The sequence below is a fragment of the Crocuta crocuta genome, unplaced genomic scaffold (assembly GCF_008692635.1).
Source record: "Crocuta crocuta isolate KB4526 unplaced genomic scaffold, BGI_CrCroc_1.0 scaffold124, whole genome shotgun sequence".
Classification (NCBI taxonomy): domain Eukaryota; kingdom Metazoa; phylum Chordata; class Mammalia; order Carnivora; family Hyaenidae; genus Crocuta; species Crocuta crocuta.
Window position 1 is genome coordinate 10,881,280 of NW_027551573.1, and position 27,295 is coordinate 10,908,574.

The window sequence follows — 27,295 nt, forward strand, 5'->3', positions numbered from 1 at the left end:
CTGCAAATGAGATGAGATATTTAGAAAGATTTTACCTCCGAGATTCTGTTGAAATAATATGGAATTCTTTCTCTGGTAATTAATTCAGTTTTACCTTCTGTGCCTTCTGTTTTGCAAATTCTTTCTTAGTAATTCAAAACCATGTTATCAATGATTATCTAAACTTACAAGTTTACCAGCTTTATTGCAACCATTTTACTTATATGCCACCTTTTTCCCTTACTTTTTTTGAATTCCTGTCTCTTTTGGTAGAGTACTTCCTCAAGTGATTTTCAGAAAGTTGTACATAAGTTAATATATTTTCTGAGTACTGATACGTCTTACAATATTTTTCTCCTGCTTTTACATTATCAAGACTAATTTTGCTAAAGTAGAATTTTATAAACATTGCCCTGTTTACTTCTTGAAAATAGTATGGTAATCTTTGAATTCTCTCCTTTTCCCTGTTTAGGTAGGGATCATTTATATGATTTATATGATCATTTATATGATTGCTCACTTTGGCTTTCCTTCTCTTAAGCTGTTGTTTTTCTTCATGTGTCTGAGAACTTTTCTGTGCCTCTGCCTATATTTCTAAAAAGAATAAGTGTTGGTAGGTAATATGGTAGGAAAAGCACATGTGTCACATACAATTCTGCCCACCAGACGATTGCCACACTCCCTTTCTCCTCTCCCCATGCAGGAGCTCTTTGGAGCTCGAAAGCTGGGAGTAGGCACCTGAAGTAGAACAAGTATTTGGAAGAAGATGGTGTCTTCAGGGTTCTCGTATAACACAGCACAAGTGGTGCCTTGGTGGTGAACTGCACCCACCTCTGTGAGAATCACTAGCAAGACACACTACAGGAGTCTCTGACTTACTCACTCTTCTGTCCTCAATCTGGGAGATCATAAGATTCTTTGAGTCTGAACAGATAATGTGCTTTCCAGTGGGAAGAAAAGAAGGGGAGTTACAGGGAGGCACAGCTCCTTTGCTGAGCCTTTTTGTGTTATTTCACCAAGTAGATTCAGAGGTTTGGTTTTTTGACGAACACTCTAAAATTATTTAGAACACTGTCTAGGAGTACCAGCAAATCCCTCACTTTTATTAGCTAGTAGGAACCTCCAAGTGACAGATACACTTATTCCCTGTGTGAGCCTCAGAGGTTCCAGAGGTCCTCCATCTCCCCCTGGCTACACCGGCCCCATCATGCCTTGCCCTTGTTCTCAGTTGTCACAGCTCTGAGTCAAGATCTCTCACTGGCCTGCTAAGGAGTCTATCCTCTATTGCCCTGTTGACTCTGACCTGGTCAGCATTAATTGCCTATTTTCTCAATATTATTTACTTATGTAATACCCTTTAGAAATTCCTCAAAATAGCTGCCACTGATCACTGTGCACTTTTATTTTCAAACTTCTTTAATCACTGTAGTGATGTTTAGGTAATTAAGGAAGGTAAATGTATGTTTTGCTTATTAAATTATTAAAAGTTTTTCAGACATATTTACCTAGAACCAAATATGTTTTTAAAGTTCAGATCTCTCCTGAATTTAGCATAAATTTTAACAATTTTGTATGTGTATAAAATATACTTCGGTGTATAAAAAGTTATATGTGTATAAAACATATGTCTACCACATATAATATGTTTGCACATGTAGAGAACAAGATCAAAATTACTGGAAACAGGGGCACCTGACTTCCGCTCATGTCACAGTCTCTTAGTTCATGGGTTCGAGCCCCACATCGGGCTCTGTGCTGACAACTCAGACCCTGGAGCCTGCTTCGGATTCTGTATCTCCCTCTCTCTCTACCCCTCCCCTGCTTGTGCTCTGTCTCTCTCTGTCTCTCCAAAATAAATAAAGGTTTAAAAAAGTTTTTTAATAAAATAAAATAAAAATTACTTGAAAGATTATTCACTTTTTACTTTATAAGTTTCTGTATCCAAGTTCTTTACAATGAGCATAAGATTTTTTAATTAAATAAATGAAAGGTAATCAACAGACATGAAATATTTTCCACTAAGTGTCTAAAATAATGTCTAAATGACAGAAATAGCTGGGAGGAGAGCCTTTATTTTACACGATATTTGATTATGATATTTGCTTTGTATTCACGTCTTAAAGAAACAAAAATGAAAGACATTTTCAGAGAATAAATATGAGGAGTCATCTATAATCCAGACAAGGATTTTTTATTTTAAATGCTACTAAAACCATTATACAGTATTGACCTTTATAGCTTTGACTTTATGCTACTCATCCTTCTCCCAGCCCACACAGTGGTTTAGTGTTAACAGTATTTATGCGTGATTATTGCTGCTTTTTGGTTTTGACATTTGTGTGAAGTAGCTAGCGTAAACTTTAAATAAGCTATATTTTTACTGTACTGTCACTAGAATCGCTAAGCTATGCTTTGAATATACATTCTTTAAATATACATTCTTAAATATACTTTAAGAATACATGACCTATAACATAAAATGTGTTTTAACATGAAATCTTAAGATCCTAACCATTGTTAGAGTGCTTGGCTGGCTCAGTCCATAGAGCATGCAACTCTTGGTCCCGGGGTTGTGAGGTTGAGCCCCATGTTGGATGTAGAAATTACTTAAAAATAAAAAATTTTAAAAAAAGATCCTAAGCATTGTCATGTAAAAGAAAACTTATGAATTGTACATCCCATTAGTCATGATTTAAACTAATTTAATCTACTAATAACCAGTACTTCAAATAGCTCATTAAGTATTTTAATTACAAGTTTTCATGTAATTCTGTGAATAGACTATATTCCATTAATCTTTTTTTTTTTTTAAGGTTTTATATATTTCTAGGAGAGAGAGAGACAGCGTGAGCAGGGGAGGGTCAGAGAGAGAGGGAGTCACAGACTGAAACAGGCTCCAGGCTCTGAGCTGGCAGTCAGCACAGAGCCCGATGCGGGGCTCGAACCCACGAACCGCGAGATCATGACCTAAGCGAAAGTCGGACGCTTAACCGACTAAGCCACCCAGGCGCCTCCCATTAATCTTTCTAAAACAACTGTAGTTTTAAATTTCTAGGGATGTTTGAAATTACATTTTAAAGCAGTTTATTTAAAAGGATATTATTAAAATGTTACAACAAATCTAAATAGGATTTTGCAATATAGTCACAAATGCATACTAATAATTTACAAAAGTTTATGAAATTGATAAAATTCTTAAATCTGAAAATTAGAGTGTGGTTAGCCAAGATCAGCTAGTTAGTAGGAAAACATTCACTGACACCTGAAATAAAAAAACAGAGAGAGACCCTTAAAAACCACCAAACAGGGGACACCTGGGTGGTTCAGTTGGTTAAGTGACCAACTCTTGACTTCTGCTCATGTCATGATGTCACAGTTTGAGTTCAAGCTCTGCTTGTAATTTCTTTCTTCCTCTGTCTCTGCCTTCCCCCCAAAATAAATAAATAAACTTAAAAAACAAACAAAACCGGTCCTTGCCTTCAGGAAGCTCACGGTGGTGAAAAAAATAGTAGAAGGCTGGAATTGTATACCAGTGATTTCATTTTCCATATGGGCTCTTTATTTTAGCACATCTTCCCAGTTGTTGTTACAGCTGCTTAAGATAAGTGTCTTACTTCACTTGGAACCATATGCTTTTATATAAAAAATATAACTGTCTCACTTCTAGGAAGTGTGAGCCTTTGCTGTAATAATAATAAATTCTGCCTTGGAGCATTCAGGACTGGGTTTTTTGGTGTTTTTTTTTCCCCCTGACTAAAAGCATAAAGGATGGAATTTTTATTCTGATGTCACTGGGGAAATTACATTCTTGCAATGATTTAATAGACTACAGGTACTTTTTATTTCTTCTTAAGCTTGATATTATAGAGCCTTAAAATTATAATTTCAGGATGACATTTGTAAAAACGCCATCAGATTCTACCCTTTTACTTTTCTGATTATGCAAGAGAATTTTAAAGCATTGTTCCTTTTTATATTGGTAAAGTTTTGGTTTAGCACTTGTTTTCTGATTACAAAATAAGGCAGCCTATTATAAAACATTTGGAAAATCTGGAAAAGTATTTTTAAAAAGCTATGCCCTTAGGAGCCTGGGTGGCTCAGTTGGTTAAGTGACCTACTTCGGCTCAGGTCATGATCTTGGAGACATAAGTTCGAGCCCCGAGTCAGGCTTTGTGCTGACAGCTCAGAGCTGAAGACTGCTTCAGATTATGTGTGTGTGTGTCTCTCTCCGCCCCTCTCCTGCTCATGCTTGCACGCGCGCTCTCTTTCTCTCTCTCTTTCTCTCTCAAAAATAAACATTAAAGATTTTTTTAAAAGCTATGCCCTTTGCCACTTATTAGACATAAATACTATCAGCACTAAGCGTTCTCTGCTTGCTTTTGGTGGTTCTCAAAGTTTCAAGCTGTGGTAAAAGAAGCTGTGGCGGTGAAAACTGATAATTTTCTTTTTTTCCCATTGTATTTATGTATTTATTTATTTATTTATTTACATCCAAGTTAGTTACCATGTAGTGCAATAATGATTTCAGAAATGGATTTCAGTGATTTCATTCCCTATGTATAACACCCAGTGCTCATCCCAGCAAGTGTCCTCTTTAATGCCCTTTACCCATTTAGCCCATGCCACAACCCCTCCAGCAACCCAAGTTTGTTCTCTGCATTTAAAAGCCTCTTATGTTTTGTCCCCCTCCTTGTTTTTATATTATTTTTTTCTTCCCTTCCCTATGTTTATCTGTTTTGTATCTTAAGGTCCTCATATGAGTGAAGTCATATGATATCTGTCTTTCTCTGACTAATTTCACTTAGCGTAATACACTCTACTTCCATCCATGTTGTTGCAAATGGCAAGATTTCATTCGTTTTGATTGACGAGTGATACTCCATTGTGTACATATACCACGTCTTCTTTATCCATTCATCCATCAATGGATATTTGGGCTCTTTCCATACTTTGGCTGTTGTTGATAGCACTGCTGTAAACTTTGGGGTGCATTTGCCCCTTCAAAACAACACACCTGTATCCCTTGGATAAGTACCTAGTAGTGCATTAGCTGGGTTGTAGGGTAGTTATATGTTTAACTTTCTGAGGATCTCTATACTGTTTTCCAGAGTGGCTGTACCAGTTTGCATTCCCACCAGCAGTGCAAAAGAGATCCTCTTTGTCTGTATCCTTGCCAACATCTGTTGTTGCTTGAGTTGTTAATTTTAGCCAATCTGATAGGTGTGAGGTGGTATCTCCTTGGGGTTTTAATTTGTATTTCCCTGATGATGAGTGATGTGGAACATTTTTTCATGTGTCTGATAGCCATCTGGATTTCTTCTTTGGAGAAGTGCCTATTCATGTCTTTTGCCCATTTCTTCACTGGATTATTTGTTCTTTGGGTATTGAGTTTGATAAGTACTTTATGGATTTTGGATACTAACACTTTATCTGATGTCATTTGCAAATATCTTCTCCCATTCCATTGGTTACCTTTTAGTTTTGCTGATTTTTTCCTTCACTGTGCAGAAGCTTTTTATATTGAGGAGGTCTCAATAGTTCAGCTTTTATTTTGTTTCCCTTGCCTCCAAAGACATGTTGAGTAAGAAGTTGCTGTGGCCGAGGTCAAAGAGGTTTTTGCCTGCTTTCTCCTCTAGGATTTTGATGGCTTCCTGTCTTACATTTAGGTCTTTCATCCATTTTGAGTTTATTTTTGTGTATGGTGTAAGAAGTCTTCCAGGTTAATTTTTCTGCATGTCGCTGTCCAGTTTTCTCAGCACCTTTGCTGAAGAGACTGTCTTTACTCCATTGATATTCTTTCCTGCTTTGTCAAAGATAGTTGGCCATACATTTGTGGGTCAATTTCTGGGTTCTCTATTCTAATCCATTGGTCTATATGTATGTTTTTGTGTCAGTACCATACTGTCTTGATGATTACAGCTTTGTAATACATCTTGAAGTCTGGGATTGTGATGCCTCCAGCTTTGGTTTTCTTTTTCAGGATTGCTTTGGCTATTCAGGATCTTTTTTTTTATTCCATACAAATTTTAGAATTGATTTTTCTAGCTCTGTGAAGAATGCTGGTGTTATTTTGATAGGGAGTGCATTGAATATGTAGATTGCTTTCGGTAGTATTGACATTTTAACAATGTTTGCTCTTCCAGCTGAAAACTGATAACTTTTAAATACTGAAATCCAGAATTATAGAATCCACAGTAGCTAATGTTTGTTGTTTATCATGTGCTAGACTCTCTGCCAAGTATTTTATTGTCTTCTATGATAGTACCTATATATGATCACTTTTAATGAAAATACTTGAGAATGCTCAAAATAAATAAATGAACTTAAAAAAATAAAAAAAGAGAAAAGCCATTAAAATGGTTTTTAGACAAGAATAAAAAAAAATACTTGAGAATGTATAACTTTTTAAAATAATATGATTGTGCATATTATGGTAAGAGAAAGCAAAAAATTAGCTTACAAAATAAGTTATAACTCTTGCTTCTGCTCTGCATTTCTGAAATATGTGAGCAAACTTATACAAAGCACTCCTTAAAACCAGACCACTTCCTTCTGGGCTGGGGCAGAGGGTTGAGCACCTGAAACTATCTACCGGCAAGATAGAAACCAGTTTGGAATCAGGATTTGGGAGTTTTTATAAATCTTATAAATTATTTTATCCAACCATATTATTTTAAAGATTTTTCTAAAACCACAAGACAGAGGGAAGTGAAGAGATTTTCCCATGCCCGCAAATTGCAGTGGCTCACACACTGATGACATTTCCTGTACTGTGTGAATAGGATGCATGAAAGGAGCTTATGGACTTTAGCCAGCATTGGTATTAGTCACTTTGCGTTTTATTCTTGATGTATCCTCATGACCTCTAAACTTAGTATTATCTGTTATAAGCAGAAACTAACCAAAAATTCTTCTAAATAACAAAATGAACTACTAACACACATATAAAATATAGACTGTATTGTGTTTCTTAGCTTTTAATGCAGTTCTTCTTTTCTATTTGAAGAAGTTGTATATAATTTTAAAAAGCTATGATTTAAACTGTATCAATGAACCTATCCAATAAATATACAGAAAAATGTAGTAGAGAAATAAAAATTTTCCTAATGTAGCCTATACATTTGAAGAAACCTAACACTTTTCAGACTTTTTTTTTAATGCTTTATTTTTGAGAGAGAATGCGTGAGCAGGAGAGGTGGGGACAGAGAATCTGAAGCCGGCTCTGTGCTGACGGCCGTGAACCCAGTGCAGGCTCAAACTCAGGAGAACCATGAGATCATGACTTTTTATTTTATTAACTCGAGAGAGGAAGAAGATAGAAATGTATATGTGAATAGGTGTGTCCATTTCTGATGGGAAAACAGAGGGATTTAGTGATAAAGCCAAAGCTAAAAGTAAAACTCCACTCTTCCATAATATTCTTTGAAAAGCAGTGTAATTGCTGAAAGTAACTAAAAGGATTTTTTTTAACTACCTCATGTCAAACCTACAGAGGTAGTAAAGCCCAGAAACCATACACTCTAATTCAGTCTACCTTCCTTCCTCCAGTCACCATGTAGCTGTCACTGGAAATGATCAGGCTGTTCTGTAGATGAAATAATTATTTCAGGCTAAGAACAGGTTAACTTTTATAATAGTATTTAGGAGTTCTGAATTCCTAATTAAACATTATTATCAACCTATTAATTAGGCTCAAGGATTACCATTCCTTCTTGTAACTGTGCTTATAGAAAAGAAGGAAATGCATATTTGTATTATGTAGACATCTCCTTTTATAAGACATATATATGTATAATATGTATGACATACATTTATGATATGTATATAGGTATGATACATTTAAATCTTATTTTGATCCTGTTGCTATAATATGAAACTTCAAATTTGACAGAGGAAGTCTTGTAAAGAAACAAAAACAGATAAAGGAAACCAAAATTTAGCTTGCTATATACAAAATGAAAGAGACTATTATATAATTTTGAGTAAATACTGTCAACTATGCTAAACAAGACACAGACAATTTATCTTGTACAGAAAATAAAATAATCCACTGGTTCATCGATTTTCCCATCTCCCATAAAAGTAGGATAATGTATTTTTTTAAACAAGTTAGTGTCTAGTGGCCATGTGTTCTTTCATAAGAGCTCTATTCGTTTTGTGACCTTGAGTGTTGTACTGGCCCAAGCTTCAGTTTCCTTTTCTGAAAAAGAAGGTGGTGGGGGGCAACTAAATTTATCTCACAATCTTGCTGTGAGGATAAAGAAAGAGCATATATGAAAGCAAACTTCTGTTCAGAGTTTGGCACTTACCAGAAGATCAGTGAATGTTTACCAAAAAGATGCTTTGGTAACCTTTATGAAGGATAATTTCAGTATATACTCCAAAAGCTTTAAGATTAAACCCAGAAATAATTTTTATTCTATACAATTATCCCAAGTAAATTATCAGAGATATGCCCCATGTCTGTAAAGATGATCTTCCCAGTGGAGTTTTTAAGAGGAAAAAAGTTGGATTATAGAATGGAGGAGAACCTAAATGTCCTAATGAAAATGAGTGTGTATTTTTATGCATATATCTCTCCATACTACAGTGGTATACCATATGTGGTAGAAGCATATTTAAAATTACGGGAAAAGTTTATAGTAGTAGTAGTAGTAGTAGTAGTAGTAGTAGTAGTAAAAGATTGCAAAATTATGTGTAGCATGATTTCATATATGTACATTTTTTTAATATATGTATATTTTTTTAGTATATGTATATTAGTCTAACAGATTACCATACACAGGCTGGGCAGCTTGAACAAGATAGATTTGCTTCTCACAGTTCTAGAGGCTGGGAATTCCAAGATCAAGGTGCCAGCAAAGTAGGTTTCACTCTGAGGCCTCTTCTTTTTTTTTTTTTTTTTTTTTTTTTTATTTTTTTTTTTTTTTTTTTGGGTNCAAAGTTGGATGCTCAACCGACGGAGCCACTCAGGCACCCCTCTTCTTTTGGCTTCTTGGTGGCCTCCATCTCCTTGTGTGCTCACATGACCTCCACTCTGCATGTACAATGAGAGGGCAAGTTCTTTCATGTCTCTTATAAAAGGACATAATCCCATCAGATCAATACTGCACCCTTATGGCTTCATTTAACCTTAATTTTTCCTCAGAACCCCCACCTCCAAATATGGCAGCAACAGAGGTTAGAACTTTAACATATGAACTTTGTGGGGGACACATTGAGCCTGTAACAGTAACAAATTGGTAACAGTATCTGGATGGTTGGATCAGTTAATTATTATTTTATTCTTGTCCTCATTTTTAATTTTTTTCAATAACGTACTCAAAATATTCAGAAAAGTATGTAGACAATGTATGATTAGTAGTTTCGTGGTTGCTTTGGGCTGGAGGTAGAAATAGGACTAAGTCATGATCAGGATTTCTTTTTAGAAGTGATGAAAAATGATTATGGTGGTGGTCACACAACTCTGGGAATATACACTAAAGACTATATACACTGTTCACTAAAGTGAATTGGACACTGTGAGTGGGTGACTGCTATGGTGTGTGAATTATCTCAAGGCTCTTACAAAACGAGTGTGTGTGTGTTTTGTTTCGTACATACGTGCATAGTTTTTTTCTCAGTGAAAATATCCATTTACACAACAAGCATTTATTGTTAACAAGAATTTGTCTACTTGAAAGAGGAAGATGTATACATGTAATATAGCTAAAACACGGTGAAAAGTGCTTTATACTCAAATTATATGTGCTGTAAGATTATCAATATCAAAGAAGGTTTCTATGAAGATAGGTGAGAACCTAATTCCAGAAAGATGAAATGGAATGACCAAAATGGGTAATAGCACAACATTCCAGGTAGAAGGCCATGTTCATAAAGTAAGAAGTAGAAATTAACTCACCTTCTTGCATGGTGTTAAAGATCAGTAAGGGAGAATATTGATGGTATCCATTAATGAATGGGCATATATGGCAAAGATAATTTAGTGATCCAATAATTGCAGAAACTTACTATATTAATCACTATTCTCCAGAGAAACAGAACTAATAGACTATGTGAGAGAGAGAGAGAGAGAGAGATTATCTCACCAGCCTAATGAATTGATTCATGCAATTATGGATGCTGGCAAGTCTTCCATAATTTGGAATATGGGCATTCTATAAACTGTCCCAGTTTGAGTCACAAGGCCAGGAAGCAGCTATAGAATTAGGAAGAACCAGTGTCCCAGTTTGTCAAGCAGGAAACCTCATGTCCTAGTGTATAGGCTGTCTGTTGGGAGACTTCTGACTTAGGAGAGGGTTAAACTTTTGTTTTAGTCAGGCCTTCAACTGATTGGATGGAGCCCATCCACATTATGAAGAGCAATCTGTTTTACTCATTTTACCAATTAAATGTTAATCTCATCCAGAATTACTCTCACAGAATCACCTAGAATAATTTTTGGCCAATTATCTAGGCACCCCGTGGCCTAGTCAAGTTGACACAAAAAAATATCCCACTCTTTACATTTTTCATTAAAGAGAGCCTATGTTTATACAATTGTGTGAATTAAGATACAGATTTTATGGCAATGTTCAGAGGGAAAATATGTGCATAATGAAAAGGTCACACACAGGGTGACCGCCTTGGCATATAGTCAGGTAGGTGTGAAGTGATAAGAAAGGTTATAGTGATGGGATTACAGAAGAAATATGATGAAAGTCAACAGCTTGGTGAAATTGTACATAGGTATACCCCCTTCTGGCCACACCCAGATCAAGATAAGATATTTGCCATACCCTAGAATATCCTCCAACCCAGTCAGTACTCCCTGCAGAAGTATAACCACTGTTCTGATCTCTCTCACCACAGAATTATTTTCCCTTTTCTGAATGTCAAATAAAAGCAAGCATACAGGATTGTACTCTTTGCGTCTGGCTTCTTTTGCTCAGCATTACGTCTGTGAAATTCATCCAACACAGACATTTATAAATAGAATCTTACTAACCAAGTTTGCCTACATCTTGTTTTTTTACCTCAGCATGAGTATAAACACCCCTTAGAGTCAGTACAGGTCTTTTTCACTCTCTTAATAACTCCATGCCATTGCATAATACTGTGGATATTCCACAGTTTACCCAGTGTTTCCTTTACACATAGGTGATTTCCAGGCATGAAATCAATAAGTTGAGGGGCTGTGTTTTTAATCCAAATAGATAATACCAAATACCGTTCCCAAAAGATATACACATTTGTATTCCCACCAGCATATGACACTGTCCAGTTTAGCATATATTCATCTGAGACCTCCAAGTTTTTATTTCATTAATAAATTTGGTTTGAAAAAATTTTGGTTTGGTTTGAAAAAGAATACAAAAGAGTATATAGTGAAAAATTAGTCTCCCTTTAACCTGTCTCCCAATGGTCCAATTCCTGTTCCCAAAGACAAGTTCTTTCTGTCACACCAAGATATTTTATGCATATATGTGTATATACTTTTATTGTAAATAAATGGTTGTTCTAGGCTTTGCTTTCTCCACTTTAACAATGTATCTTGGAGATTATACCACAGCAATATAATATAGAGCTGCCTCATTATTTTAACTGATAGTATCAGTTATTCATTCATTATTTCTACTGAATAGTGTCACATAGTATGGGTAGAACGTAATTTAATAAGTTCTTTTAAAGTAGGTATCAAGGCTATTTCAGTCTTCTGTTATTATTATAATGCCACAGAGAATATCCTGCAGGATAAATTTCTAAAAATTTAATTATTATAAAATAGCCTATGTATGTTTTAAATAAACATATTATTGAAATATACATACAGAAAAGTATACCTCAGTACACAGGTCTGTAAATTTTCACAAATAAATGTGCATATACCACCCATGTAATTACACCTGATCAAGAAACACATATAACCAGTAATCAGAAGCTTCCACATGCCATCTTATTAGTTACTAACCCTCTTCATCTAAAAGTAACCACTATTTTAATTTCCAACACCATAGATTAATTCTGCCCAGTTTCATAGTATATCTATGTATATGTACATAATGTATATATACTATACAATACTATATATAATGTATATATATGCTATATATGTACATACTATGAGGGGGTAGTATATGTACATACATATAGAGCATATAGTATATATATACTATATGGCTTTTGATTATTTGCATTTTCTTTCTGGATATTGCTTCTTGATATCCTTTGTTTTCTATTGGATTATCATCTTTGAACTCATACCTACAAGCTCTTTGTATATGAGCAACAATATGCCTTTGTAATGTATGTTTAAAAGGAAGTTTACCCCTTCATTAGCTTTTAATTTTTTATGGTATCTTTTTTATATTGTAATCGCTTTGAGATATAATTCATGTACCATACTATTCGCCCATTTGAAGTGTACAGTTCAGTAGCTTTGAGCATATTCACAGAATTGTGCAGCCACCACCACAATACATTTTAGCAATGTTTATTACCACAGAAGAAGCCTCATGCCCTTTAGTAATCACTCTCAATCCCCTGTCCCTACCCCATCCTAACCCAGCCCTAGGCAACCACTACTTTCTGTGTCCATACATTGGCCTATCACAGACATTTCTTATAATTAGAATCATAAAGTGTGGTCTTTTGTGACTGACTTCGTTCACTTACCATGTTTTTAAGATCCATGTTGTAGCATTATCAGTACTTTATTCCTTTTAATTGCCAAATAATATTTCATTATATGGATATACCACATCTTGTTTATCTGTTCATCAGCTGATAACTTTGCACAATTATGAATAACTATTGTGGACATTCATGTCAATATTTCATGTGGATATATATTTTAACTTCTCTACTTTAATAGATCTTGAGGTATACTTAGGAATTGCAGGGTTAAATGGGAACTCTATGTTTATCCTTTTAAGGAATTGCCAGGTTGTTTTCCAAAGCAGCTAGACCATTTTACATTCCTTTTGGAAATGTGTGAGAGACCGATTTCTCTACATCCTTACCAACATTGGTGGTTATCTTTTTGATTGTACCCATCCTAATTGGTGTGAAATGGTATCTTGGGAGTTTATTTCATTTGGTTTTATTTTTTACCATCTTAACCATTTTTTTATTGTGGTAAAAAAAAGGCAACATAAATTTACCATCTTACTTTTTTTAATGTACAGTTTGGTAGTGTTAAGTATATTCATGTTGTGAAACAGATCCTCCAGAACTTTTTCATCTTGCAAATATGAAACTCTATACCCATTTATCAACTCCCCCTCTTCTCCTCACCCTTAACCATCATTCTGCTTTTTGTTTCTGTGAATTTCACTGTTAGATACCTTACATAATGGAATCATACAGTATTTGTCCTTTTGTGACTGGCTTGTTTCACTTAGCATAATGTCTTCAATTTTCATTTATGTTGTAACATGTGACAGGATGTCTTCTTAAAGCTGAGTAACATTCCACTGTGTATATATGCCACATTTTACTTATTTCCACTTATTTGCCAGACATTTATTTGGGTTACTTCTACTTCTTGGATATTGGAAATATGCATTGCATTGTGGTTGTGGTTTGGTTTACCTGATTGCTAATGATGGTGAGCATCTTTTCCTGAGCTTTGCATATCTCTATATCTACTTTGGAGAAATGCCTATTCAGATCATTTGCCCATTTTTTAATTGGGCTGTCTTTCTATTAAAATGTAAGCATTTTTTTTTATTATTTGTGTCCATACCAAATATAATTAGGTTATAAGTAAAATCTGTCTTTATTTTCCACCAAGTAGCCAGTTATCCAGTACCATTTATTGAATAATCCATCTTTTCCTCCTTCAACAAGTACTTTTTGAGCAAATATATTGAGTTAGACCCAGAGAAAATAAGGATAAAATGATACAGAGCTTACATACTAGTTCAGAGATACTTAGGAGAAAGTAATTACTATTCAGCACGATAATGTCTTAAGTGAAGTTAATGAAAATCATTTTGTAACAAGAAAAAAAGAAGGACCAGTATCTGCCTGAACTTGAAGGAAGAGAAGAACAAAGGAGAAGTTAGGTCATGGAAAGTTTGAGAATAAAGGAGAACCATCCTCTGTACTACGATAAGAAACTTAAACAATGAAAATGGTTTTTGCAAATATAAAACATTTATTTCACTGTCTCCCCAGACTGTAGTTCATGTAAGTGCACTATAGTAAACAAACAGGTATCTTCTTTGTGGTGAAGTATGCCATGCTCATTTTCTCATGTCTTGTACATACCTTAGAGACATTGTATATACTTTATACACCCAGCCTAAATAAGATACCTGTTTTTCCTATGGATATATTTGAACTAAAAATTATTTACAGATATTGAAATAATTCATGTTTACCAAGCACAACTGTATGCCATTTCTCTTTAATTCACAACATATAGAATTTTTAAAAGCACATAATGTCTACTTTCTTTTTTCCTTTTTTTTTTTTAAGTTAAATCCAAGTTAGTTAACACATAGTGTAATAATGATTTCAGGAAAAAATTTAATGATTCATCACTTAAATTTAATACCCAGTGTTCAAACCAACAAGTGCCCTCCTTGATACCCATCACCCATTTAGCCCATCCCCCCACCCAACACCCTACCAGCAACCTTCAAATTTGCTCTCTGTGTTTAAGAGTCTATTATGGTTTGTCTCCCTGTCTGTTTTTATATTATTTTTGCTCTCCTTCCCCTGTGTTCATCTGTTTTGTTTCTTATATTTCACATGAGTGAAATCATGTGATATTTGTCTTTTTCTGACGTACTTTTTTTTTTTTTNGATGTCCTCTTTGGAGAAGTTTTCTGACGTACTTTGACTAGCATAATACACTCTAATTCAATCCGTGTTGTTGCAAATGGCAATATTTCATTCTTTTTGATTGCTGAGTAATATTCCAGTGTGTGTGTGTGTGTGTGTGTGTGTGTGTGTGTGTGTGTGTGTATGTGTATACATGCCACATCTTATTTATCCATTTGTCACTCGATAGACATTTGGGCTCTTTCCATAATTTGGCTATTGTCAATAGTGCTGCTATAAACAGTGGAGTGCATGTGCCTGTTCAAATCAGCATTTTTGTATCCTTTAATACCTAGTAGTACAATTGCTGGGTCATAGGCTAGTTCTATTTTTAGAATTTTGAGGAACCTCCATACTGTTTTCCAGAGTGTCTGCACCAGTTTGCATTCCCACTAGCAGTACAAAAGTGTTCCTCTTTCTCCATATCCTTGTCAAAATCTGTTGTTACCGGAGTTGTAAATTTTAGCCATTGTGACAGCTGTGAGATGATATCTCATTGTGGTTTTGATTTGTATTTCCCTGATGATGAGTGATGTTGAGCATCTTTTTGTGTATCTATCAGCCATCTGGATGTCTTCTTTGGAGAATTGTCTATTCATGTCTTTTGCCCATTACTTCACTGGATTATTTGTTTTTTGGGGTGTGGAGTTTGATACATTCTTTATAGATTTTAGATACTGTTTATCTGAAATGTCATTTGCAAATATCTTCTCCCACTCTGTCAATTGCCTTTTAGTTTTCTTGATTGTTTCCTTCATTGTGCAAAAGCTTTTTTTCTTCATTTGTGCAGGTTCATTCTTCTGCATGTCACTGTCCAGTTTTCCCAATACCATTTGCTGAAGAGACTGTCTTTTTTCCATTGGATTAGTCTTTCCTCCTTTGTCAAAGATCAGTTGACCATGTTTGTGGGCCCATTTCTGGGTTCTCTTTTCTGTTCCATTGATCTGTGTGTCTTTTTTTGTGCCAATACCTACTGTCTTAATTACAGCTTTGTAAAACAGCTTGAAGTCCAGAATTGTGATGCCTCCAGCTTTGGTTTTCTTTTTCAACATTGCTTTGGCTATTCAGGGTCTTTTCTGGTTCCATACAAATTTTAGAATTCCTTGTTCTAGCTCAGTAAAGAATGCTGATGTTATTTTGATAAGGATTGCATTGAATATGTAGATTGCTTTGGGTAGCATCAACATTTTAACAGTATTTGTTCCTCCAGTCCGTGAGCATGGAATGTTTTTCCATTTCTTGTGTCCTTTTCAATTTCTTTCATAAGCTTTCTATAATTTTGTGTGTATAGATTTTTCACCTTTTTGGTTAGGTTTATCCCTATGTATTTTATGGTTTTTGGTGCAATTGTAAATGAGATCAACTCCTTGACTCTGTTTCTGCTGCTTCATTTTGGTGTATAGAAATGCAGCTGATTTCTCTGCATTGATTTTATATCCTGTGATTTGCTGAATTCATGTATCAGTTCTAGCAGTTTTTTGTGAAATCTTTTGGGTTTTACACATAGAGTATCATGTCATCTGTGAAGAGTGAAAGTTTGACTTCCTCCTTGCCAATTTGGATGCCTTTTCTTTTTATTGTCTGATTGCTGAGGCTAGGAATTCCAACACTGTATTGAATAGCTAGATAGAGCTGTCACTTCAAATGATGAGGTGATAATATATTTCAAAACTCATGTTACTTATATAAATAATATTCAGATATTCTAACCTTTTGAGGTGATTATAGAATAAATGTATCATTAAATTTTTTTGTGTGTATTTGTTATAGACCCATCAATTCTTTATGGTTGTGTTCTCCATAACAATTATCAAGGGTGTTATCAAGGGAAATCTTTGACCCTTGTCTGATACCTTGGAAATCTTTGACCTAACAGCTTTGACTAAATAAGTGGAAATAGTCTAATTTGAGATATAAAATGGTTTTCTCAGTATACATTTTAATTGGTTTGCAGTTAGCACTTCTGTCAGATTCTAAGTCATACTTGGAGAATACCAACAGTAGGTATAGTATGATATAACTATAATTAATTATCTCACCTATATGTTTCACAAAACAGCATCTTTTTTTTTTTAGAATTTTTTTTTTTAAATGTTTTATTTACTTCTAGGAGAGAGAGAGACAGCGTGAGCAGGGGAGGGTCAGAGAGAGAGGGAGTCACAGACTGAAACAGGCTCCAGGCTCCGAGCTGGCAGTCAGCACAGAGCAACGCGGGGCTTGAACCCACGAACCCTGAGATCGTGACCTAAGCGAAAGTCGGACGCGTAACCGACTAAGCCACCCAGGCGCCCCTCACAAAACAGCATCTTAAGTGCTTAATAAAAGCTTTTAAAATATCAGTATAAAGTAAACAATAGAAACTTGATTTACTCAGGTCTAAAGGAATTGAATTGGTTTCTGCCTGTGATTATGATTCAGTAGAGCATGTTAATAGATTATAGGGGGGAAAATAGAGTTAACTTTAAATATAAGCTAAAGTAATAATATAGTAATAATTTTCTTTATTTTTCCACAGTTCTTAGTGGTCTGTGTTCTAATGACTGTCCTCGTAAGATAACAGTAAGTAAACAAATCTCAGTTGTAAAATTTTCAGTGAAAATATTCTGCATGAGATACTCACAAAATAGTTATAGGTTATATTTAAATTGCTATTATTTAGAAGTGATTAAAGTATCCTTTAGTGCTCAGAAAACTTTCCTGAGAATAAAATACCTTACCTAAAAGATTCTTGCCTCAAGGTTCACCTCCTTTATGAAGCCTTACCTGATGCCTTGGAAAAATAAGCAACCTTCCCATCATTTCTGGGTATAGGGCATACTACTGCCATTTTGGCATATATAATAGTTGAGCTCACGTCTCTATATTGATTCCCTCTCTATATTAGATTGGCATCCCTTGAGGTCAAGAACCCTCTCATCTTTGTATACCTGGTACACAGCCCAAGGTCAAGCATATAGTAGATAATTAATGAATATTTCTTTGGTATAGTCTTAATATTGTCTTACTGTGTTTCATTGAAATAACAAAGTGTTAAAATAATTAGGCTCAGTTTTTTAAATTCCCAGTTCATATAAATTGTAATAAGAATATTATATTGTGTGGGAGTATAGGTATGGGTGTATCCTTGCTTGTGTCCTCATAGTAACCCTGTTTCATAAGGAATTACCCCCCATGTAAAGATGAGGAAATTAAGGCTTAGTGAAATTAAATTATCTAATCATAGAGCTATGAAGTACTGGAACTAGAGCACAAAGCTAGGTGTTCTGACTATAGTCTCATACTTGATTGATTCATTAGTTGATGGACATTTAGGCTCTTTCAATGATTTGGCTATTGTTGAAAGTTCTATGAACATTGGGGTACATGTGCCCCTGTGCATCAGCACTCCTGTATCCCTTGGGTAAATTCCTAGCAGTGCTATTGCTGGGTCATAGGGGAGTTCTATTGTTAATTTTTTGAGGAAGCTCCACACTGTTTTCCAGAGGGGCTGCACCAGTTTACATTCCCACCAACAGTGTAGGAGGGTGCCCATTTCTTCACATCCTCGCCAGCATCTATATCAGTCTCCTGATTTGTTCACTTTAGCCACTCTAACTAGTGTGAGGTGTATTTTACCAGATCTTAAGTGACTTGGGTTTAACCTGGGGGAAAGGAAATGCCTAACTTTAAACCCCTCTGGCCTTCCTGTCTGGCCCAAGGGGGACGGAAAGCTAAGAGGCACATGTGTACATCGCATCCTAGGGACATAGGCTCACTAAAAGCTGAGACCTAATCATAGGACTATAGGATGCATTTTTTTAACTCCTGCTCCTTACCATCACATTAACTGGGCTCCTGTCTCATTACAAGATCACAGGTAAAAGAACTGCAAGCCTCAGACTCTGTTTAAAGAAGTCTGGAGAAAAACACAAAGATAATAGGGAAGATTAAAAAAAAAAAAAAAAAACACTGGAGAAAAATGCTGCCTCTGATAGCATAGCTACTGCAAACAGTAAACACAATTGTTAGAGTTATCCTAGCTGGATAAACATAAAACCGCATGGTAAAGGCCCATCTACCTCAGTTCCTTTCACCCAATATATAATGTCTGGCTTTCAATGAAAAATTTCAAGGCATGCTGAAAGGCAGAAAACAAAGTTTGATGGACAAAGCAAGCATTGGTACAAGATTCAGATATAGCAGAATGCTAGAATTAGCAGACCAGAAATTTAAAAGAACTACGATTAATATGTTAAGGGCTCTACTGGAAAAAGTAGACAGCATGCAAAAGTAGACTGTTAATACAAGCAGAGAGATGGAAACTCTTAAGAATCAAACAGAAATGGTAGAAATAATAGAAATGAAGAATGCCTGGATACAGCTAAATAAAGGATCAGTGAGCCTGAAGATCTAGAACAGAAACTTCCAAAACTGAAATGCACAGAGAGAAACTAATGAAAAAATTGATCAGAATATCCAAGAACTGTGGGGGGGTATAAAAGGTATCACTGGATTTCTGGAAGGAGAAGGAGAGAAAGGAACAGAAGAAATGTTTGAAATAACATGACAATTTTCCAAAATTAGTGACAGATATCAAACCACAGATCCAGGAAGCTTAGAGAACACCAAACAGGAAAAATACTAAACACCTATATCTATGCATATCATATTCAATCAACAGAAAACCAAAGACAAAGAGAAAATCCTGAAAGTAATCAGAGAAAAAGAATGGGTGAAAAGATGACTGGGAATCCATATAAGATTATGATACAATTAAGAATGCTCGTTTCAGGTAAAGACTATGAGTTCATGGTGTTACCGATATCTATATACACATCTGTTTATTTTTCTTTAGAAATGCCTAGGAGCTAGGTCTAGGATTAGAGAAGGTAAATAGCTACACTACCCCAGGGCTGTAATTTTGCTAGGCAGGTACAGTAGAAGGAGAGTGCTTTATGGGAGTTAAAAGTAATGGCAGGAGTGAGGTTGATGTATGGTAGCTAAACACGGAAGGTAAAGGCAGGAGTGGGCTTACTACAGGTCGAGACTAATAGTCTTAAAGTTGAACAGGTATAGTAATGGGAAAGAGAAGGCTGGAAAATAGTTTGTAGCCAAACAGCTGAATGGATGGCATTAAAATTTCAAAAGTAGGGTACCTGGGTAGCTCAGTCAGTTAAGCCTCTGACTCTTGATTTTAGTCAGACCATGATCTCACACTTTGTAAGATCAAGCCCTAAGATGGGCTCTGTGCTGACAGCATGAAGCCTGCTGGGATTATCTCTCTTCTTCCCTCTCTGCCCCTCCCCTGTTCACAACTGCATACCCTGTCTCTCAAAGTAAATAAATAGACATTAAAAAAATGTCTAAAGTAAAATAGTTCTGGTAGATAAGGTCTGGAGTGTGGCCTGGGGTTTTCAAAATGGAGATGAAGGAATTTGAGTGGGATTGGTTTCTGATTTGAATAATTCTTTCTTTTCTTCATGTTATCAAATAGGTTACCTTTATCAGGTGGGAACATACTAGTAGCACAAGAGCCATCCAACTCATAAATTAACTCAAATGGTAAAGAATATCACGTGGTAGGTATTTTCCCTCTTAGTGTCACACAGGTTATAAACCTGATGTAAAACTTTCTACTATGTTTAGTACAAAACAATGTGAAGAAGGTCCACTTTTTCATAAAATACAAGAGGGCATACATTTGATACATGGATAACTGGGGAAGTATAATGTTCACTTGTTTTAGGTTGTCATAAAATTGTGATCTGTGATATCAGTAGGGTAGGAAAATGATATTTGTGAAGGCAGTTAAACAAGATCTGAACTGCAAAGAAAATAATAAATGGATGAATTGGAGGCAGATATGTCACCTATAAAAAAGCCCAAAAGTGCTGGACTGTTGGAATAATCATTGTAAGAACAATTCTGCAGGCTGAATTTCACTTATGTGACTTTTCTAAATGAAAGTTCTGCATACAATTAAAGTTGCTTTTATTTTAAGATAAAGAGAATGAGAACATTATTGATCTCAGAAGTATTACCTGCAGCCAACTTAATCATACAGCCTTTCCTATCCACTTTTCTGCCAGGTAAAATGAGTGTGTTTCATTTCAATGTTTTAAAGTTCTTTGCTTGACCATGTAATGGATATGGTCAATGACAGGAAGGAAGAGGAATTGAATATTTCACAGATTGGGTAGACAATGCCTGAATCACCAAGTTAATCTTTAGCCTCTGATTAATTACATCTATACTTTAAATTTTTTTAAAAACAGACTTTCTTTTTTTAGAGCATTACAAAATTAAGTAGAAAGTACAGAGAGTTCTCCTACATCTTCTGCATTCCCCTCCCCGTGTCTCCCCTACTATACATCTACAGTTTTTGAAAGCAGATGGACTTGAAAGGCACTCATATACATTCATAATGGATGTGATACATTGTCTAGATGTTCTCTTCAGGACTGAGGCACTTATTCCCTGAGCTCCTCCCAGTGTTGGCTGCTGATACACAGCTCAGTTCCTACCTGGACACTGTTTTCAGCCGAAGGGAGCTGGCTCCTACTAGTTATAAGCTTTTCCTGGAGACTGCCTGCAGGCAATGTCTGATTAAGGCAGGATACAAATGCCTGGCTTCTCTGCCTCTATTTGGGCCATTTCTGAAGGGCCAATAACTGTTGGTTTGGAGTTGAGTCTAAATTAAATCTTTGCATGCAAATCTCTGGGTTAGGGTCTGTTTCCACATGTCTCAAATATGTGAAATTTCCCAATGTTGGTCTTGCAGTGCTTAACTGGGGTAGTAAAAGTATGAGACTATAATCAGAACACCTAGCTTTGTGCTCTAGTTCAGTTTATAGGGGCGCCAGGGTGGCTCAGTCGGTTAAGTGTCCGACTTCAGCTCAGGTTATGATCTCACGGTTCGTGGGTTCGAGCCCCGCATCGGGCTCTGTGCTGATAGCTCAGAGCCTGGAGCCTGTTTCAGATTCTGTGTCTCCCTCTCTCTCTGCCCCTCCCCCACTTATACTCTGTCTCTGACTCAAAAATAAATAAACTATAAAAATTTTTTTAAAAAGATGTGGTTTATATATACAATGGAATACTGCATGGCAATGAGAAAGAATGCAGTCTGGCCATTTGTAGCAATGTGGATGAAACTCAAGGGTGTTATGCTAAGTGAAATAAGCCAGAACGAGGACAGATACCATATGTTTTCACTCATATGTGGAACAGGAGAAACTTAACAGAGGACCATGGGGGAGAGGAAGGGGAGAAAAATAGTTAAGGAGAGGGAGGGAGGCAAACCATAAGAGATTCTTAAATACTGAGAACAGAGGGTTGATGGGGGTGGGGGAGAGGGGAAAAGGGGTGATGGGTATGAAGGAGGGCACTTATTGGGATGAGCACTGGGTGTTATATGGAAACCACCTTGACAATAAACTGTAAAAGAAAGAAATATCTACAAAGAAAAGATCTGGTAAAATAGTTTTCCTTAAGGGCAAGGTTTTAAGAACTGAGGTCTCTGGGCATATGTCAGAATGCTTACTTCCCCTCCCTGTGCTAGAAACATGAGAGTTCTTTATGTTTCCCAGTCTTCCCTATGAGAATCTGGTGGGACTTCTGGAGGTAAAACTCACAAGTGTGGGGCTCCTCCGAGACTGTTTACCTCTGTCCCCCAGAGTTTTGAATTCTCAAACTAGTTCCTATGGAGCTTCCAGCAACTTCTCCATTACAGTTTAAGTGTCCTACCAGTACTAGCTCCAGTTTCAGTTATCTGCTTCTAGACCTCTGTTCCTAGTAGCCGTGATTCTGTATCCGCCCTTCTCTCCAGTTTTCAGGGTAGCAGTTTGCCCTGTGACCTCAGTTCTCTGAATCTAGGGAGAGTTGCTTTCTACTTTCTTCAGCTTTTTGTTGTTGTTGTTCTTTTTGTGAGGACAGGAGTCAGGATTTCCAAGCTCTTTACAGGTCAGACCAAAAATTCTTCTTGCATTTTTTCTTTGGAAGATTTATTTTTAAGTTAATTTATTTTGAGAGAGCAGGGGAAGGGTAGAGATAGAGAGGGAGAGAGAGAATCCCAAGCTGTCAGCACAGAGCCCAACGCATAGCTCAGTCTCACAAACCATTAAATCATGACGTGAGCTAAAATCAAGAGTCGGATGCTTAACTGATTTGAGGCACCCAGGTACCCCTCTCCTTGCATTTTTATCAGTAGTGCTTTATTTTTCTTTGTTATAGCTTTATTACAGCATAACTGGCATGCAGTAAACTATAATGAATATATTCAATTTGATGTTATGATGTATGTATTGTATATATACTATATATGTTTAAATGGATATATATACATATGCATATACACCAGTATAATGAAACATATATCTAAAAGTTTTTTTGTGCCACTTGGCCATCCCTCCTTCTCACCTTCTGACCCTCCTCCCTGTGCCACTCACTTTTCCTCAGTCACTACTGATAGCTTCTCTGTGAGTGTTGCTTTATTTTAAAAGTTGTTCTTGGTACTCCATGGCATGTATCAATATATCTTCACCTATGTTATTTATCGTTCTTTACCCTGAAATGTTTTTAATTTTTTTAAATTTAAACATCTATAAAAGTAGAGGTTAATATTAATAAAACTCCTTGTGCCCATACTGCCATCCAGCTCTAACACTGTCATCATATACCCCCACCTACTAATTCCATTCACAGCTTCCCTGTTATTTTAAGGAAAATCCATCATATCTTATACTCTGTAAATACTTCCATGTATATCTCTCTAAGATAAGGACTTTTTACGTGTTAGACCAGAAACTCTCACTTTTCATAAAAACTATTTTATATATTTTCCAATATCCTCTTACATCCATCCCCAACTTCATTTCTCAGTCATTGACCTAGCTTCCTACTTCAAAGGGAAAATAAGAATGTAAAATGAGAATTTCTTCAACTGTCTTCAGTTACTTTGGGGAAGTTATTTAACTCCTGTTAAGCCTCAGTCTCCACATCTATATAATGGGGAAACTAATTGTATTCATTTATGTTAGCTTCCTATTCCTGCTGTAACAAATCACCATAAATTTAGTGGCTTCAAACAACACAAATGTATCCTTTTACAGTTGTGGAAGTCAAAGCACAAATACACTTCACTGAGCAGGACTCCATTCCTTTAGAGACTTTAAGGGGAATCCATTCCCTTGCCTTTCACTTCTCAAAGCTACCTATATTCCTTGATTCATGGATCTTCTATCCATCTCTAAATCCAACCATGTAGCATCTTTATATCACTGACCCTAACCTATCCTGCCTTCCTCTTTCACTTATAAGGACTGTAGTGATTACCTTGGGTTCATCTGGATAACCCAAGGTAATCTCTTCATCTCAAGATCCTTAATCAAGTGTTTGCTTCAGCAGCACATATACTAAAATTGAAGTGATGTAGAGAAGATTAGCATGGCTCCTGGGTAAGAGCAACATGCAAATTCATGAAGCATTTCACATTCTTAAGGGAAAAAAACCCTTTATCACATCGGCAAATTCCCTTTTGCAAAATAAATTATCAGCAGATTTTGGGATAATGTAAACATCTTTAGGGGACCATTATTCTGCCTATTACACTCCCTCCTAAGGTTTTTATTAGGATTAGAAGAATTAATGTAGGCAAATTATAGTAGAGGCCTAATACACAATAAATACTCAAAAAGTGTATCTGCTGTTCTTTGTCAATAATGGTTATTTCCCTGCCTCTATAATATCCCTGTATTAGTAAAGATAGTAGATTCCAAATTTTTGAGAAATGCTGGTGTTCTGTTTGCCTTCAAGATAAAACTAGAGGTCTATTTGACTTCATGACTTTTTTCTTATCATGTGAACATTTTTTGATACATCTCATGAATTTATGAAATATGGATATCAATATTTTTAGTGAGAGTTATCATAAACATCTATGAATCAAAAGAATATTTTTATTCCTATATCCTGATTTTTCTCTTTAAATACCAAGCTAATTTTTTTAATCTTTTATTCTCAATATGACATATATTCTGTGTTAGTGGAGATTAGAGCTTCTTTCTCTGTCATTTGGTAATTCATTTAACCAAAGCCTGCTGACTTTTCCCACTTTATGGATTATGAGTCTTTAGGCAGGCATATGAGTACTCTTCTCGTTGAACAAAGAGTTGGAAATAGTCCTTTAATCTTTTGTATACCAAAAAATCCATCCATATTCCTTTTAAGTAGCTTCATGAGGATAGAAGAAGGATCTATTTTGCCTGCCAGTTATCCTAGAACATAGCACAGGGCCTGTGCTTACCAATTGCAGTTATCTTCTATAGCACTAAAATAATCTCTTTATCCATATCCATCCCTTTTGCTGTTTCTTTTTATTAATCAATGTACTAATTATGCTGTGGGTCCCACATCCTTCTCAGGGACCTCATTTCATTATTTATTCTACCTGGCCTGTGTGTGTATTCAACCTCAGCCTCTCTGTTGCTGCCTTCCCTTCAGCATTTAAGGAGTGCCCAAATCTCTCTTATCAATAAGAGCAGATATGCAATACTTTTCAGAACCTCATATCCTCTCCAGCTATTACCCAATCTCTGTTTTTACTTCCCAGTCAAACTTATTAAGTTGTCCACCATTGGGTCTCTCCCAATTAGTTACTTTCATATCCTTAACCCACTGTTGTAATCTAGCATTTGACCTGAGTTTGATTCTCCTGACCACTCCTAGGAACACTCCCCTTTCCTTGGCTTCCTTTATATTTACCCTTCCTGGTTCCCCTTCCACCTCTCTGGCCATTCTCCTGTTTCCTTTGTGGACATTTCCTGTGCCAACCTGGAAATGCGGGTGCTCCTCAGAGTCTCACTCTAGGTTCTCTACTCTCTCAATTATCTCAGCTTCTCCCTGATTTGTTTAGTGGATTTTGTTTTTTGTTTTTTGTTTTTTGTTTTGTTTTGTTTTGGGTTATTTGGTTTTGCCTTTTGTATGCTGATTACTCCCAAACCTGTTTTCAAGCCATCTCTCTTGAGCTTCAGACCTTTATATCTGAGTGTCCAAAACTGAAATTCAGTGTTTCCCCACAAAAACTCAGTCCACTCCTATGTTCCCTATCTTAGTTACTTTTTTCTTTCCCTTAACCCCCAGATCTACTAAATTATTGGTCTCAACCCTTAAATATACTTCCTCTGTCCCATCATCATTTAGTCTAGGTAATCATTGTTCTTGCTTTTAATGACTGACTGTTGGGAGTTATCTGAGCCATCCTTCAAAAAGGTAACCCAGTGATCTTTCTAAAATACAGACCTTCAGTGGCTTCTCTTTGTCCTTGATAAATGGTCCAAATCTAATTTGCCCAGTCTGACCTAGTATGAGCTTTTGTTTACCTCTTCAGCCTTATTCCTTACCATTCCTCCTCACACCCACTCCCAACTCTTTCAGCCACACGTAATTATTTGTTCTGCCATACTGTCTCATCTCCAGCCTTTTGCATGTTATTTCTCTGCTCTGAAGCCTCCTCTTCTCCACCTTCTCCTAGATTCCTTCATACAACCTTCAGGTCAGCTTTCAGACAGTATTTCCTCTGAAAATCATTCCTGGGCTTCCCACTGACACAGGATTGGATACACCATCTGTTGTTTCTTAGCACCCTATACATAGTCCTGCTACTTACCACTTCTGTAGTTGGTGTGTTATCTGTGTTCAGTCCTTGAAGAAGAGAGACTGGGTCTTATTATTCTGTTATTACTCCCTAACAACAGTGGCCTGACACCTAGTAGCACAATAAATATTTATATATGAATAAATGAGCTTTTCCTAAAATTTGGTTTGCTTTTAAATGAGCCTTCATTCATAAATTTACCATACCACCTCTTAACCACAATCACATATTCATTGTTAAGACTGAACATTTGCAGAATAAATTACGAGCTATTCACAAGAGAAATGCATTCTGCAAAGCCCTGATATAAAGGGAACACATCCCTTACTTATGTTCACAGAGATACCTCATTATGAGACAGATGTTTCAATTGTTACTACAAACAGATTTTTAATATACGTAGCAGAACAAGATGTGCCTTTAACATTTTTTTCATCCTTAGCTTTTATTTGTTCTGTGTAGGAATAATCTGAGAAAGTATAAGCCAATTAAGTTTCTCTTCATCTTTATTTTAAGCAAAATAATCTGACTTGGTGCTTTTACCCTCCCATCTTTAAAATTATACTAAGTTTTCCTAGAACAAATATTTATTGATCACAACAGATTTTTTTCTTTGATATCTTTTCTAAATATTATTCTATCTTTAATTCTAAGTATTTACCTTTTTCTTATCATACCTGACAATGGCGATATCATCTTTCTTGTAACAAAGATAAAAAAAAAATTAACTTTTTCTGCATTTAATGTCCTTTTATAGTCCTTTACAAAGGGAAAATACTTTGCAGTTTTAACAGGAAAATAACCAAAATTGAATAATTTATTGAATTTAAATGTCTTGAAGAAATGAGTAAGAAATAATGAAAAAAATTCAATATT

The 27,295-nt window shown here is 35.8% G+C and overlaps 1 protein-coding gene and 1 non-coding gene across 2 annotated transcripts in view; both read left to right on the plus strand.

The window, feature by feature from the left end:
* The window catches only part of ITFG1 (integrin alpha FG-GAP repeat containing 1), a 273,114-nt gene that overhangs the window by 192,239 nt on the left and 53,580 nt on the right, over positions 1-27,295 (plus strand). The window contains exon 13 of the mRNA XM_077751420.1: positions 17,306-17,349. Coding sequence (XP_077607546.1) covers positions 17,306-17,349 — 44 coding nt within the window. The remainder of the gene's footprint in view (positions 1-17,305; positions 17,350-27,295) is intronic.
* Positions 24,156-24,262, plus strand: LOC144221048 (U6 spliceosomal RNA). Its single transcript, XR_013331942.1, has one exon. It is a non-coding gene; the product is annotated as a U6 spliceosomal RNA (small nuclear RNA).